Below are 17,691 nucleotides of genomic sequence, written 5' to 3'. Positions count from 1 at the left end.
TTTCAGGTGTGAGTCTTCCTGCTGGGCTGGAGAAACAGCAGGGAGGCAGGGTGGTAGAGCTGAGCACCCCACGGAGGAAGCAGGAAGAGAAGCACAGTGGGTGCTGAGTGGGGGGATCCACAGGCAGGGGCTTGTAAACACTGAAATCTTTTATTCTGAGAAAAGTTGAAGCTGTTGGAAGGCTTGGTGCTTAGGATCTGATTTAATTAAAAAACAAAATAAGCACAGGGCTGTCATTTGAGAATACTTTGGGGGTGGAGGGGTGCAAGGAGGCATGCACAGTGATTCCTGAGGAAGCTACTACAATTAGCCAGGCAAAGATGGAGGTGGGTCATTCCCCAGGACCACAGTGGAGGTCATGAGAAATGACAGGCTATTCTAGATCTGCTTGGACGACGTGACCCACGTGATTTCCTGTGAGTGAGAGGAAGAACAAGACTCTTTGACCTGGGTGACTGAAAGGACTGAATTGCCCTTGACTGCAATGTACAAAGCTAGACAGAAGACATTTTTGAGTGTGAAGAATAAAAATTCGGTCTATGACATCCTCTGGATCCTCTCTGGAAATAATGTGCTTAAGCTCCTGAAGTCAGTACTCACCACTGACCTTTAGACACACATGTACACACGTGTGCATGGATATACACTCACACAAACTCACATTCCATTAGCAAATACTCTCACAGATTTCTCCTGAATATACCCTAAGCCTTTCAGACCAGAACAGTCTATCCAAAAGGACTGTGAAAAAACAGAGATATCAAGTTGCCTAGAAGCAAAATAAGATCCCAAACCTAAAAAAGCAACAAGAAGCTAAATACTCAGAAGCTTCAAATACATTTTTAAATGTGCAGATGTGTGGGTAACATACACAACCAGTGGTTCTTCTTGTTCTCGGAATGCAGAAGCAAAATGCGTGCAAACATCAGCTACCATAAAGGTTAAGTGATGCCGCGCCTCAATCCCAGACAGCAGGAACGGCACAAAGAAGGAGCAAAACCCTTGACGGATATACCCATTTGGTTTTCAAGAGTACTGCATAGTGACAGGTAACAAGCCACAGGACGTTTTGTGATCAAACAAAGTTCATACCAGTATAATTTCCCTTTACTGTTTCCCTTTACTTTGCAGATAATTCATTCAGGGTGAGAGGTGCCTAACCCTTTCTGATTATTCCCTAAAAGTCCCCTTGTGAGTTTTTCCTCCAAGTCTTTCTCAGTCTGGGTTCCCAGTTACTTACTGAACGTGGTGGTTCAGTCGCTAAGTCGTGTCCAACTCTTGCGACCCCATGAACTGTGGCCCACCAGGCTCCTCTGAGCGTGGGATTCTCCAGCAAGAATACTGGAGTGGATTGCCATTTCCCTCTCCAGAGGAATCCTCCCAATCCAGGAATCGAACCCTGGTCTCCTGCATTACAGGCAGACTCTTCACCAACTGAGCTATGAGGGAAGCCCAAATGTCATGATAGGTTCTGAACGAATGGATAAATGAACACATGGATGAATGAGTGAATGAATTAATGAATGAAAGCAATGTAGTTTTGGAACAAATATAACTTTCTTTTCCCAGAACTTTGTTTACCCCTCAGAGGTATTAGATGTAAACTGTGAATATTTTATGGAATTACAAACAGGTTCTGAGAAAAACTCAAATCTAAAAGGATTATTTAGTTATTAGACATATGTTCTCATATTATTCATATAAGAATAAAAATACTTTAAGTCTCTTTATCACTTAGATACAGAGTCTAAAAACATCAAACTCATAGAAATAGAGTAGAAAAGTGATCGCCAGGGGCTGGGGAGGAGGAAATAAGGAGACAATGGTAAGAGAAAACAAACTTCCATCTATAAGATGAGTGAGTTCTGAGAATCTAATGTAAAACATGGTGACTACAGTTAACACTGTACTATACAAGTGAAATTTGCTAAGAGTACATTAAACTATATAATTAAAACAAGGATAAATATGGTGATGGATGTGTTAATTAACTAGATGGGGGAATCCTTTCACAATGTTACGTATGTGTAAGAAATCATTATGATAAACAGTGTAAATATCTTACCATTTTGTGTCAGTTATATCTCAATAAAACTGAGTTCCACAGGAACTTCTAACAAGAAGACTGGAGTTGAGAAAAGACATAAGAGTTGGAGATCTTTTAAAAGGTCCAGAAATCATTAAGATAAACCCTATATTATCATTGTGGGATTGGATAACTTCATACAAGCAAAATATGAAATACAAAAGGAGCCGAACTTTAAGCATTATATGTAAAGGGAGAATGGAAGAAGAGATGGCATTGGAAAAGGTTTAGAAGGAGCCAACAGACAGATGGGAGAACCAGAGAAGGTGGTGTCTCAGGCATCAAGGGCACAGAGTGCTTCAAGCCATCTGTTACTTGAGAAAGAATAGCTTTTCCCAATGCGTGTAAAGGATTAGTGGGCGGGGAGGTCAAGGGAAGCAGATGAAGCAGTTGAATTCATTTTCTAGGGTTCATGTAACAGTACAGTTGACCTTTGAGTAGGATGGGTTTGAACTACAAGGATCTGCTTATATACAGATTTTTTTTTTCAGTACACATACTAATATCTTGATGATCTGTGATTGGTTGACTCTGTGGATGTGGTATCCATGGATATGGAGGGCTGATTGAGAGACTCGAGCATCCATAGATTTTGGTATCTGTAGGGGTATCTTGGAAGAACCAGTCCCCATGGATACTGAAGGACATGTATACAAAAAACTCCGTGAATTGAACAACAGAAACTTATCCTGTCACAGTCCTGGAGGTTCAGTTCAATTCAGTTCAGTTGCTCAGTTGTGTCCAACTCTTTGTGACCCCATGAACCGCAGCACGCCAGGCCTCTCTATCACCAACTCCTGGAGTTTACCCAAACCCATGTCCATTGAGTTGGTGATACCATGCAGCCATCTCATCCTCTGTCGTTCCCTTCTCCTCCTGCCCTCAATCTTTCCCAGCATCAGGGTCTTTTCAAATGAGTCAGCTCTTCACATCAGGTGGCCAAGTATTGGAGTTTCAGCTTCAACCTCAGTCCTTCCAATGAACACCCAGGACTGATCTCCTTTAGGATAGACTGGTTGGATCTCCTTGCAGTCCAGGACTCTCAAGAGTCTTCCCCAATACCACAGTTCAAAACCATCAAATATTTGGCGCTCAGCTTTCTTTATAGTGCAACTCTCACATCTATACATGACCACTGGAAAAACCATAGCCTTGACTAGACGGACTTTTGTTAGGAGTCTGAAATCAAGGTGTCAACAGTATTGGTTCCTTCTCAGGGCTGTGAGGATATAATCTGTTTCAGGCAGCTCTCTTGGCCACGTAGATGGCTATCTTCTCCTTTTGTCCCTTCATATCATCTTCTCTCTATGTATGTCTGCCTCTGTGTTCAAATTGCCCCTTTTGATAAGTCATATTGAATTAGGGTCCACTCTAATAACCTCATCTTAACCAATTACATAGGCAATAACTCTATTTCCAAAAAAAATCACATTCTGAGAGACCAGGGGTTAGGACTTCACTGTGTAAATGTTGGTGGATCTGATGCAACCTATCAGAATAGTCACAAAAAGGTGGAATAATGTCATAAAGGTTGAGCAGCAATGCTTGTTTTGTATTTTGTGAGAGACTAAAATGTAATAGAAAGAAGAGAAGGAGTGACTGAATATGAGGTATTAAGAATGAAGAGAGATACAAAATGAAGAGGTTGGAAAGGTGGGATTTAGAAGAATGGATAAAGGCTTAAATTTGGAAAAGTGAGGAATGAGAAATACATTTGGAGAAGAGAAGTAGAATAAGAGACAAAAAGAACAGGGAAGAAAAGAATCAAGAGGTTTCACTTTGTATGACTCAGTGACTGTGAAGTTAGGTAAAGGCTGGATGAGAATTTTAAGAGACTGAAAGATTCAAACTGGTTGTTACGGGGACAAAGCAGGGAATTAACAGCTAATAAAGTGCTTCCCTGGTGGCTCAGATGGTAAAGAAACTGCCTGTAATGCGGGAGACCTGGGTTTGATCCCTGGGTCAGGAAGATCCCCTGGAGAAGGGAATGGCTACCCACTCCAGTATTCTTGCCTCAAAAAATTCCATGGACAGAGGAGCCTGGAAGATTACAGTCCAGCAGGTATCAAAGAGTCAAACACAACTAAGTGACTAACTTTCACTTTCCCACTTTCAAAGAAGAGAATTTATAAGGATGAATGGTAATAGATCATTTACTTTTTAAATAGATCTAACCCAGAAAAAGTGTACTAACTGTTTCATCTTCTTTGAGAAGCAGGAAGATGGGTGATTCTTCTTTGAGAAGAAGAGAAAATGGGTGACTGAATTTACTTACAAATAGCCTTTTTCCATGCTGAATGGTATAAAGAGGGAAGACCAAAAAATGGTGAAAGGAAAGCAGAGTAGGATGAGAGCACTTTGGGTAATGCCATAAAAACAAGTGTGGCCACAGGAGTGGAAAGGTGAAGTGAAGGCCTTTGGAGTAAAGAATGTCACAGAAATCTAAGGTCACTGAACTGAATATCACCAAATGGATGCTAAGTTAGCACAGAAAGATTATAACGATTTAAGGTGTGACTGTATTAAGACATGCTTCCCTGATAGCTCCAGTAGTAAAGAATCTGCCTGCCAATGCTGGAGGTGCAGGTTCAATCCCTGGGTAAGAAGATCCCTTGGAGAAGGAAATGGTAACCCAATCCAGCATTCTTGGCTGGGAAATCCCATGGACAGAGGAGCTCGGTGGGCTTATAGTCCATGTGGTTGCAAAAGAGTCGGACACGTCTGAGCGACTAAACAACATATTAAGACATAATAACCTGGCTCCTCAGGTGTCCACCTCAAATAGATTCAACTTCACTATTATTACCATGATAGTAATATTACCTTGAGTTAGAATAGTAACTTTACGAAGCCATGCTTTGTGGAAATTTTTATTTAACGGCTAACAAAAGACAAGAAAGAGGAGAAGAAAAAGAAAATATAGGAAGAATGTTTATAAAAGTCATAACAAAAAAAAACAGAAAAAATTCTAAGCATTTGAACTTAATGAGCTGATAAAGGTTTCATAAGAAGGTGACAGCCGGTAGGTTTGAACCTAGTGATCATAGAGTACAATATTCTTTATTTGCTTTCTTAATTCATCCCCTTAGATGGGCATAAACATTTCTGAGAAAGTTTCTCAGTTAAATTTCCCTTGGAAATTAAAGTCCACAGTTCACTGAGCTTTAAATTAACCCAGAAGTTAAGGCTCACGTATGGTTACAAAGTGAAAAATCCCATCATTTTATAGATTTTCCCCATGCTTGCAGGCAAATTCAATACTATTTATACATATTTTGCCTGCTAGTAATTAAATTGTTTCTAATTTATGTTCTGTGAAAAATGACATCTGCTTTTAATTGGGAAGTTCATTAAAAAATCAGACAAGTAAAACAAATTATTCACTAAAATGAAGACAGAGGAATTGAAATGCACTAATGCAGGTGTCTCTACTGTTTGAAGATTCAGTTAATTTCTGCCTTGAGACCTTTCAGATTCAGACTCCATTTTATTTTTTAAATTAGATGAAACATTATAAAAGTAACAAACACTTCTTCATTTTGTAGACTTTCCTTATAATCATCAGAGATGATGTCAGCTGATTAACTGAAGCAATATATTTTTAGGTGGTTATACCATTTCTTTTGCATGCCTTCAGTAAAAGAATTTGGGGATGTAATTGAAGTTCAAATAGAAGAATAGTCAGCTTCTTTATTGAGGTTAATAAATACCACAGTGAGAAGAAAACAGCTAACAATGATTGTGGATTGCTTTGAAACAATTTGGACCACCTGGGAACTATAAATATATGAACTCTAGATATTTCTACATACTTCCTGAACCACCTAAGAGACCTACAAGCAGCTCCTTTTGTACAAAATAGTTCAGGAAAGTGCTATTTCTGTGGAAAGATTTCTATTTTTAAAAAGGAACAATCAAATTTTAAATGCTTCTCTTTTGATCTTCAATTACCTGAGTAATAAATGCAAGCAACAAAAATAAACCAACTTTTAAGCTCAGAAATCATGTCCACACCTAAAGAAACACAAAGGTTTATTTAGACTTACATCTTTCAAGTTCTTACAATGTCCCAATACTTCAACTCCATCACTTAAACTCCCTTTCATTCTACTGCAGTTCTCCCCTTCATAACGTGTGTCACCCAAAGGGTAGTCCAGAGACTGATAGCATCAATATTACATTGAAATTTGTTAGAAATGCAGATACTCAAGTCTCAGCCCAGATCTCATGAATGACAATATGCATTTTAACATCCCTGGGTATTTCATGAATATACTTAAGTTTTAGTTTTAGCTGTGGTCTCAAATACAGTGAAAGAAAGTCTTTTTACCATTAGATAGATGGACAAGAGACAAATTATTATGGAAGGGGAAATTAACAGATTATATGACCTTATGTATAGAAAATTTTAAGGTGTTCTACGAAAAACTTTTAGAGCTATTAAATTAATTCAGCAGAGTTTCAGGGTACAATATTAACACAAAAAAATCACTGTCCCTCTATAGACTATAAATGAATAATTTGAAAAGGAAAGGAAGAAAAACTTTCATTTACAATAGGATCAAAAAGAATAAAACACTTAAGAATAAATTTAAGGGGATGCAAGATCCATATGCTGAAAATGATTAGAAACAAACAAACAAACAACAACAAAAAAAAAACAACTACTGAAAAAGTGAAGCAGACCTAAATAAGTGGAAAGGTATCCTGTGGTCATAGATTAGAAAACCTAAGTTAAAAAGACAATACTCTCAAAGTTATCTACAAATTCCTATTAGAATTGCAATGGCCTCTTTTTTAAGAATGGCAAAGTAGATTCTAACATGTAGAACAGCAAGAGACCCCTGAATAACCATAACAATCTTTGAAAAGAACAAAGTTAGAGAACTCAGTTTCAAATCTTACTACAAAAACTACAGTAATAAAACAGTGTGGCATTGGCATAAGGGCAGACATATAGGTCAATGAAATAGAAGTGAGAGTTCAGAAATAAACCTATGCATTTGTGGCCAGTTAGTCTCAATAAGGATGCCAAGACTATTCAATGGAGAAAGAACAGTCTCTTCAACAAATTGTGCTGGAATAACAATATCTGCGTGTAAAGAATGGCCCTTTCTTTACATCATATATATAAATTAACTCAAAATGGAGCAAAACCTAAATGTAAGTGCTAAAGCCACAAAATTATTAGAAAAAAACACAGGAATAAATCTTCATGACCTTGGATCTGTCAATAGTTTCATAGCTTTGACATCAAAAGCAAAAGCAAGAAAATTAAAAATAGATAACCTGGACTTTCTCAAAATTAAAAACTTTTGTTCATCAAAGCACGCTACAGGCAAAGGGGATGAATAAACATTTCTTCAAAGAAGATATTCAAATGGTCATGAAAAGATCTTCAACATCATGAGTTTTTAGCTATTTGTTGTTTAGTCACTAAGTCATATCCAACTCTTTTGCAACCCCATGGACTGTAGCCTGCCCAGCTCCTCTGTCCCTGGGATTTCCCAGGTAAGAATACTGGAGTGGGTTGCCAGTCCCTTCTCCAGGGGATCTTCCCAGCCCAGGGATCAAACCCATGTCTCCTGCATTATCAGGAAATTCTTTACCGCTGAACCACATATTAGCTATTAGGAAAATACAAATAAAAATACCGCAATTGGATAGTACTTCACATACACACACTAGGATGTCTAGGCAAAAAAAATTTTTAACATAAGAACAAGATCATAAAGTAAGTTTTGGCAAGGATGCAAAGTTTAAAGCACTGTACATGGTGGGGACTATACATGTGTTCCCATGATGGTGGGAACACAAAATGGTGCAGCTGCTATGCAAAATAGTATAGTGATTCCTCAACAAATTAAATGTAGTATATTTATACAGTAGATTATTCCATCATAAAAAGTAATAATGCATCAATACAGGCTACAATATCGATGGACCTTGAAAACATACTAACAAAGAAATCAGACACAAAAGGCCATTTGAATGATTCCATTTATGACATATCCAGAATAAGTAAGTCCATGGAAAGTTGACTAATGATCATCAAAGGCAGGCAGAGAGAGGAATAAATTGTTTAATGGGTATGGTGTTCCTCTTTAGGGCCATAGAAATATTCTGTAGCTAGATAATGGGACAGTTACACAACACTGTGAATTTACTAAATGTCACTAAAGGTAAGATTTTGTTATATTTATTTTATCATCTTTTTTTATTAAGCCTCTATTATGTTGTGCTTGTGTGAGGCATCATGCTAAGTACTAGTGTATGAGAATACAACTAATACTCAATATACAACACCTGCATGAATTAGGTACAGTTATTACCCTCTTTCACAAAAAGGGGAACTTAGGTTCACATATATTAGAAATTTGCCCCAGAGTATATCAGAAGTAAGCAGAAATGCTAGGATATAACTCTAGGCCCTGTGAGTGTACCATTCACTCCAGGGCCATATTTTGAGATACTATGCATTGGTGCCTCAATAATATATGCTGTATCTACACAGTTTAGTAATAAGCAATCATTAAGAAGCATACTTGAAATATGCATTTGAATAGAGAAATGCTTATGAGATGTTAATTGAAAAAACCACAGTGCAAAACAACAGATACACAATTTTGCATATAGACACACATACAGTGTATACACACACAGAATCATATACAAGTTTGGAATACTCAGTTTTTTAATATGTTTTATATCACCCTCTCATTTATATTTACATACACACACTATGAGTGATTTTAATTTTCTCTAGTTTTCAGTTCAGTTCAGTCGCTCAGTCGTGTCCGACTCTTTGCTACCCCATGAACTGCAGCATGCCAGGCCTCCCTGTCCATCACCAACTCCCAGAGTCCACCCAAACCCATGTCCGTTGAGTCAGTGATGCCATCCAACCATCTCATCCTCTGTCGTCCCCTTCTCCTCCTGCCCTCAATCTTTCCCAGCATCAGGGTCTATTCCAATGAGTCAGCACTTTGCATCAGGTGGCCAAAGTATTGGAATTTCAGTTTCAACCTCAGTCCTTCCAATGAACACCCAGGACTGATCTCCTTTAGGATGGACTGGTTTTAGGTATTTCTAATTTTTCCAAAATAAGAGTGTACTATGTAGTCAGAAAAATAAAACAGTAAACATAGTTTTAAGGAGCCACATTCTTGAGGTGGTTCTATTGATGACAATTATGTGTTTAAATTATTCAAATAAGTTTGCAAGAGACTCTGCTTTATTTCCTTATCTCATAGTTATAAGTATTTTGTAGCTTTAAGCTTGACTTTTTCCTCTTAATAAACTTTCTGTGGAACCTAAGCACTGATATTTTTTTAAATCTCCAAATAATATTATTTGAAGGAACTTGATTGAGGCCAAGATCACAAATCCAATTTATGAAATCACTCAGCAACAGCTGGAAAATATTTTCAATGACTTGGAAAATCGGATTAGATGATGAATCCTGGAAGACAGTTTTAATCTTAAAGTTGAGAAATGTGAATTCTACTATATTAAAACATTGAAGATGATGTTTCTTTATACCATTTTCAGTTTGTTTCCCTTATAAACTTCAAAGACTATTTGGTAATCAAGGACTTTATCAATAATATATACTCACCTATGAAAATTAAGGGTTTCCTGGTGGCTCAGTGGTAAAGAAACTGACTGCCAATGAAGGAGATTCAGGTTTGGTCCCTGGGTCAGGAAGGTTCTCTGGGGAAGGAAATATCAACCTGCTCCAGTATTCTTGCTAGGATAATCCCATGTACAGAGGAATCTGGTGGGCTACCATCCATGAGGTCACAGACAGACATGACTTAGCAACTGAGTATGCATACATGAAAATTAATGAGAATATGAACATACATGAAATATATGGAAAAATTCTCTAAGTCAGTGTCTTAAACTTGAGACTTTGCACATCTAATGATTTCCAGATGCTGCTGCCTAGTAACCACACCCTAAATAAGGCTTCACGTGGTCTCCTTTAAGCCTTTAAAATTGTCATTCATAACTTCTCTCTCAAAAGATATTATATCCCACCTACAGTTACTCTCATTCAAACTTCAGTTGTTTCCTGAGACCTTTTTGCCTTCAGCATCACTTCCTTCCATTCTTATCATTCAGATTTTTTCCAAGGTAATCTAAAATGCAAATTGGTTTAAGCTACTACTCCACTTACATTGTATCTCATTGCTCATCTGGTCTCCAACACAAATGCTTACAAGGGAAGGTATATAATGTAAACAACTGAAGCAAATGCAGGAGAGGAGGGCAATGAGGAATGGTGGGGACTAAGGCAAACTGAAGCCAACATTCCTTTCTAAAGGAAATAGCTATTGCTGGGCTCCAGCCAAGAGTTGCTATGTCTATGTGAAAAGATGAACTGGACATTACCAGGTCTTCCATTTTTTAGAAGGAGCAGGAAATCTGGATTTCATTTTTGATAAAAACGTCATTATCTTAAGATTGGTAGTGAATTTTTAAAAATCCTGATCCCCCAAACAAACTATATAAAATCTCCAGGCATGAGATCCAGATGCCAGTATTTTTTCAAAGCCCTTGTGTAAAGTAATTCTAATGTGTACCAACTGCAAAGGGCCTGAACTGAAGTAAGAGTGGACACTATAAAATTTGGGGATTTATAGTCCACCATGGTGGTATGAAAATGACTTTAAATTGAAGATAGCTAAACACTTAGCAGCCGCAGAAATAAGTATCACCTAAACTTAAGTGAAACCTCCTATACAGCTTCCAATGACCCCTTCCCAGGCAGTTTTCTGATTAAAAGAAGACTGACACTGTGCTCAGGAAGTATGAGTTCAGCTGCCACAAACCCTCCCTCGGGATACCCCTAGCCAGGAAGAAGACAGACTGCTCATCTACCATCAAGAAGCCAAATAAAATCTTCCATATTCTCCCACTGAAGCCCTAAAAACTTTTCTTTTGAAAAACTGATCTTTGTAAAACTTTACTTTGGGCTACTTCATGAGTTTTCCATTACTGGAACCTCCCATGTACACTATGTGAAAATAAATCTTGTCTTTACTCCTGTTAATCTGTCTATTTTCAGCTAATTTGCAGGGCCCTAAACACTGGACCCAAACTGGAAAAGCTTTCCTCCCAACAGAAGCAAATGTTGGTTGCTGAAGGCAGTTCTTAGATAAACATTATTTCTGATGTACAGAAGAAGGAATGTTTATGTCTTCTCAAAGGAGACAATAACGAAGTGTTTCTTAATATATTATTTTAATACCCCCTAAAAACAACTCTGAGCTCCAGACTTTGAATTCAAGCCTTGAGGCACCAAACTGATACAGGATAAAATCTAAGCGTATTTAAGGTGCTTAACCAAAGGGTGGTTTATAATCATCCATGCCTGCTATTTCTTAACCTGTTCCATACGTAAAAGGAAAATATTTTTCATGTTTAAAGAAAGTATAATTTAATACTCATAGTTAAAATTACTCACAGTTAAAAGTTGTATTAAAAAATTTTTTAGTTCATTTCTTTCAGTACAGTATAAATAAAGTTTATTAAAAGATTTGAAAGTTATCATATTTTGTATTTGAATGCATTCCAGTAAGCAATGAGAGAGGGATTTTGAATGTTTATTTAAAAGGAAAATACTGAGTAGACTAACAAGCAATACAGAACAACTCACTGCTGTCCGACTTAGCTGTCAGAACAGAAAAACCTACCTTCCTCTGTGTTACCAGATTATCTATATGTGGTTCATTAAAGAATCTGCAGCTTGAGGCCTTATGTCTATGTTAAACCTCCTTTGAAAGAAACACTCCCCCTTCTTATCCTTATACCCCCACTCAAAAAAAGAAAAAAGAAAATCCAAGTGTAATATTCCACTTACTGTGTAAGGACATAAAAAATTGGATTCTTCCTCCAAGAATGAGGAATGTCATTGTTAAAAACCACAGATATAAATTTTTTGGATGTTTACACCATGGATGGGAGAGGAAACATTTTTGGAGGCACTACTAAAATGGGGGCACCTTCACAAATATCTTCTAATTGAATTATTCATGGCTCTTCCTTACAGGTGGGGAAGGTGAGGCTGAGAGAGGTCAAGTATACCCAAGACTGCATAGTGAGTGACAGCACGAATTCAGACTTGTTTTTCCTATGTAAATGCAACCCGATATAGTAAACTAATCTTTATTTTTAGAAAACACGCTAGCACAGGTAGGAAGAGTTAGTAAAGATGGCTAAGGAAAATATTTGACCAGCAAAGGTCTCTGCTGCTGCTGCTGCTGCTGCTAAGTCGCTTCAGTCATGTCCGACTCTGTGCGACCCCAGAGACGGCAGCCCACCAGGCTCCCCCATCCCTGGGATTCTCCAGGCAAGAGCACTGGAGTGGGGTGCCATTGCCTTCTCCGAGCAAAGGTCTATAGGTCCTTTCAAAAATCTGAACGTTGTAAACAGGACCAGCATCATGGGTAAGTGTCCTGTGCCACACAGCAACATTTGTTTATAAGGCCCCATGCTTGGTTTAATACTCTGCTGCTACTGTATTGAAATCTCAGTAACTTTTTGAAAAAAGCTTCCATATTTCCATTTTAAACTGGATCCTACAAATTATATAGCTTTTCCTTCCTGCAAAGGCTGACAAAGCAAAGGTAAAGTTTATAGAGAAGAACCTTCCTTGAGGGGTTAGTTCTCAGTGTCAGGGCCACATGGCTTTCTGGAGTAGAGTAAGGTCAGATGCCTTAGCCAGGGGATATGCTAGGGGACAACTTTCTCGGTGTGATGCTTTCTCTCCCCACCTGCCTGGTCATTGTTTGTCAAGGTACCTTTTCAGGAAAGAAAATCAGAGCCCCAACCCAGTACCAACCAGAGGAGGTCAACAGGAAAGGACTGGACTCTGACAGGTGGACAGCTAATATATAAAAGAGAAGCAACCTGACTCTTTCTTGGTGTGCCCTCTTCAACTCTCCATCAGGTAAGCTGGGAAGAATATGGGAAATGGGTCTTTGGAACAAAGCAGGGTTCAGCGTCCAATCAGTGGGAGGTCCTCCTAGGCGTCCCCTCCTTTGTGTGTGTCTGGGGTAAAGGAGCAAACCAGAAACGGTAGAGCCCTAATACTAACAACAAGCTCTCAGAGGCATCTCCCTGTACCCTGAAGCCAATTCACCCAGAAAAGGACAAGCTGGAGCACTGGCCTTCACACCTCCCACGCCTTACCAGGTGAAGCTGCTGATATCCCAAGGGAATATTAACCCACAGGAGAAAATAACACCTGATGTACAAACTACACACGGAAATACCTACGTACGAGAACCAAGAAGTAATGCACCAGACAGATCAAAAATTTAATATATGAACAAAGCACATGTTAGGATATAAAGAAGGATATTAGATAGATGAAGCAGGAAAAAGAAAAATTATGACACAGAATCTGTGTGAGGGATTGGTCATTAAAAACCTAACAGCTGAAGTGAAGAAGTCAGCAGAAGAGCTGACCAGCAAGGAGTTCAGTAGAAGAGTCAGTGGACTAGAAGGTCAAGCATTGTAAGGAATAAAGAAATGGAAGGCAACCAACATCATGAAGGGTAGAATTAAGACACCAGTATCTATGTTCCAGGACTTTCTTTTTTTTTTTTTATGTTTGCTGTGGGTTTGTCATATATAGTTTTTATTATGTTGAGGTATGTTCCTTCTATTCCTGCTTTCTGGAGAGTTTTTATCATAAATGGGTGTTGAATTTTGTCAAAGGCTTTCTCTGCATCTATTGAGATAATCATATGGTTTTTGTTTTTCAATTTGTTAATGTGGTGTATTACATTGATTGATTTGCGGATATTGAAGAATCCTTGCATCCCTGGGATAAAGCCCACTTGGTCATGGTGTATGATCTTTTTAATATGTTGTTGGATTCTGATTGCTAGAATTTTGTTTAGGATTTTTGCATCTATGTTCATCAGTGATATTGGCCTGTAGTTTTCTTTTTTTGTGGGATCTTTGTCAGGTTTTGGTATTAGGGTGATGGTGGCCTCATAGAATGAGTTTGGAAGTTTACCTTCCTCTGCAATTTTCTGGAAGAGTTTGAGCAGGATAGGTGTTAGCTCTTCTCTAAATTTTTGGTAGAATTCAGCTGTGAAGCCGTCTGGACCTGGGCTTTTGTTTGCTGGAAGATTTTTGATTACAGTTTCAATTTCCGTGCTTGTGATGGGTCTGTTAAGGTTTTCTATTTCTTCCTGGTCGAGTTTTGGAAAGTTGTACTTTTCTAAGAATTTGTCCATTTCTTCCTCGTTGTCCATTTTATTGGCATATAATTGTTGATAATAGTCTCTTATGATCCTTTGTATTTCTGTGTTGTCTGTTGTGATCTCTCCATTTTCGTTTCTAATTTTATTGATTTGATTTTTCTCCCTTTGTTTCTTGATGAGTCTGGCTAATGGTTTATCAATTTTATTTATCCTTTCAAAGAACCAGCTTTTGGCTTTGTTGATTTTTGCTATGGTCTCTTTTGTTTCTTTTGCATTTATTTCTGCTCTAATTTTTAAGATTTCTTTCCTTCTACTAACCCTGGGGTTCTTCATTTCTTCCTTTTCTAGTTTCTTTAGGTGTAGAGTTAGGTTATTTATTTGACTTTTTTCTTGTTTCTTGAGGTGTACCTGTATTGCTATGAACTTTCCCCTTAGGACTGCTTTTACTGTGTCCCACAGGTTTTGGGTTGTTGTGTTTTCATTTTCATTCGTTTCTATGCAAATTTTGATTTCTTTTTTGATTTCTTCTGTGATTTGTTGGTTATTCAGCAGGGTGTTGTTCATCCTCCATATGTTGGAATTTTTAATAGTTTTTCTCCTGTAATTGAGATCTAATCTTACTGCGTTGTGGTCAGAAAAGATGCTTGGAATGATTTCTATTTTTTTGAATTTACCAAGGCTAGCTTTATGGCCCAGGATGTGATCTATCCTGGAGAAGGTTCCATGTGCGCTTGAGAAAAAGGTGAAATTCATTGTTTTGGGATGAAATGTCCTATAGATATCATTTCGAAAGTTACGCTGCATCTAGCAATCACCCTAGTGAAGATCACAAAGAATTATGTAAGTGAGACGCAACCAGTGTTGTGGAAAGAAACACAAGAAATCTATGCCTTAATACAATTCATGGAGATTGAAAACATGTAACTCTGTATATATTTTAAGAATGGGAATATGTCTAAAGACATAGACTGTTAGAGTAGATGCCTATGAGAATGGGGATGTGAGGAAGATAAAGATTAAGGGAAAATAATAAAATAAACCAAGAAGCCAACCCTGAGATCTAGGATGAATTAGAGTTTGTGTAACTCTATGCTGAGGACCAAACACTTAAAAATAAATACATAAAGATAAGGATGGCTAGGTAGGTAAAAGGAGGCTAAGCCACTACTTAAAGTCACTAGCAAATCACAGAAATGCACTAAAAGGATGTTTCTTTCTTCTGGAAAGAGGGTTTAAAAAGCAGACATGAATCAGACACCCTTTTTAAATGCCAGACACTATCCTAGGTGCTGGGAATACCAAGATGACGAAGATGCTATCTCCACGTATAAGAAATGTGGCCGTTTTTCCAGTCTAGTCCATCATTTCAACCATCTCTGAAAACGTGTTTTTCATGTTACTTTAAATTTAATAAGCATAATAGTTACTGTAATTTAAATCCTGTCTCTTTTATAAAACTAAAACTTAAAAGGGGTTTTAAGGTTATCTAGGACCACCTTCTGTGGCCTCAGAATACTCTTCTATTTTTCATCCAGCGAAGTTTACTTCTCTGTAAAGACCATGCCCTGTTAGCATGTCTTCTCTAGGGAATGGCCGTGGGTAAGGATGGCCTCTGAAACAGTTGCCCTGGGTCTACCGTCTCTGGACTGAACATTGCCCAGACCTTTAACTCTCATCACAGATAAATTGGTCTATCATTGTTTTCCCTTATTCTACCTAATTGAGGAACGATCACACTCGCCTAACCAACCATCGTTACTCCATTCATCTGCTCAAATCCCTTCCTCTGAAAGGCCATCCTGGGTCACCCTGGGACAGTGTCACTCCCTCCTCTGCATCTACATTGACGGGGTCTTTTTCAACCCACGTGACACAGGGACCTCTGCTGTCTTGAATAACCAGTTACCTTGCCATTGGATTATCTAGTGTCACAAACTGATGACCACTGTCATCAATTTTTATCAACAAGTTATGTGTGAGCTTTCATCTCTAAATAGATATTCAATGTTTAAAAGTCTTTAAAGATGCCATTGAGATCAGGGGTTCCAAAGGCCAGCCCATAGTTGAAGGAAAATCTTACAACATATGGAATACTCTGTAGGAAGTAATAAAACAGCAATTCTCAGAAAACATTTTTTTTTTTTTTAGAAAATAACTTTATTTGCAAGGATGCTTTTAGAAAAAGAGGTTTCTCTGTCTCAGTTCAAAACCAGTTTGGCCCCAAAACTACTTACTGAGTATATGGAGTAATACTCAGCTTCTGTATGAGATCTATAACTGGCTCCTGAGTGGCTCAGGACCCTGAAAAGAAGGAGTCAACTTGTCTGAAACAAGGAGGAGCTTATATTCTGAAAGTCCATTTGTAGTAGAGTGAAAACAATGAATACTTTAATCAGAATCGAGATTTAGAGAACTTTCTGTTATTAATATCTTGGGGAGTTGATAGTTGTAGGTACAGCTAAGTCATGAAGCTCTGGAACACAATGGGCCAACCTACTAGGCAATGGTTGAACATAACGATGTCAAAGCAATACATTTTTACATGTTTGGGAGGATGGGTTTGGAAGGGTGGTGGGAGAGGAAGCAGCAGATTGTGCTTACCTAGAACAGGTTTTTTTAAAAATCAAAATGGAGCACCAGAAAACTTGGAAAATCTTTACAGACTCTCACATGTACAAATAAGTCAATTTCCAAACAACAAGACTCAATGGCGAGAGGAACACTGATAGAGGTTGTTCTGCTCCTCCTGCTCTCAACACTTGATGGTTCCATTTCACACATCTAAGCACCTCCAAGTGGTTGCCTGACTGTTAGCCATTACTTTTTGCAAAACTAAGAACATGAAACAAGTTAAGGAAAAAACAAATGCAAACAGCAAGCAAACTATACAAAACCAGTTTTTACTACTCCACTACATTACCTATAGAAGTGTATTCAAGAGAAGTCCATGCGGTTTTCAGTCATTTTTTTTAATGAATCTCTTACCTTTGCTTTTATTATCAGTTCCTCGTGCTTACGAATAAGCTCCTCATTGTCTGAAAGAGATGTACCTAGACCTTGTTCCTCTAAATCTCTTATAGTTTTCTGAAACCAACATGTGACCTGGGTAAGAAGCAACAAAGAGAGGTCAAATTCAGATATTAGAATAAATGAATCAAAATTCTCCATGTTTTTAAAACTTAAACTACTTCAATTTTTTTTATATAAACTCATGTGTTTCATTAATATGATCAGGTTTTTTCTTCATTTCAATCTTTTCATTTCATTTTTCTTCATTTCAGTCTCTACATGCTTAAGAGAAAAAACAAAGTAATACCCCTAAATTATAAAAACAACATATTTCACTGGATCACATAGCTTGAAGAAAATAATTCAAATTCA

General features: G+C 37.8%; 1 protein-coding gene across 4 annotated transcripts in view; it reads right to left on the bottom strand.

The window, feature by feature from the left end:
* CCDC141 (coiled-coil domain containing 141) overlaps positions 1 to 17,691 on the bottom strand; it is a 225,856-nt gene that overhangs the window by 106,387 nt on the left and 101,778 nt on the right. For 3 of the 4 annotated variants that reach the window (XM_019970003.2, XM_019970011.2, XM_019970017.2), the window contains one exon: positions 17,296 to 17,412. The exons of the other annotated variant lie outside the window; for it this stretch is intronic. In XM_019970003.2, the coding sequence (XP_019825562.2) occupies positions 17,296 to 17,412 (117 nt within the window). The remainder of the gene's footprint in view (positions 1 to 17,295; positions 17,413 to 17,691) is intronic. 4 annotated transcript variants of the gene reach the window in all.

The sequence above is a fragment of the Bos indicus genome, chromosome 2 (genome assembly GCF_029378745.1).
Source record: "Bos indicus isolate NIAB-ARS_2022 breed Sahiwal x Tharparkar chromosome 2, NIAB-ARS_B.indTharparkar_mat_pri_1.0, whole genome shotgun sequence".
In the NCBI taxonomy this organism is placed as follows: domain Eukaryota; kingdom Metazoa; phylum Chordata; class Mammalia; order Artiodactyla; family Bovidae; genus Bos; species Bos indicus.
This window is presented reverse-complemented; position numbering and strand designations above follow the sequence as displayed.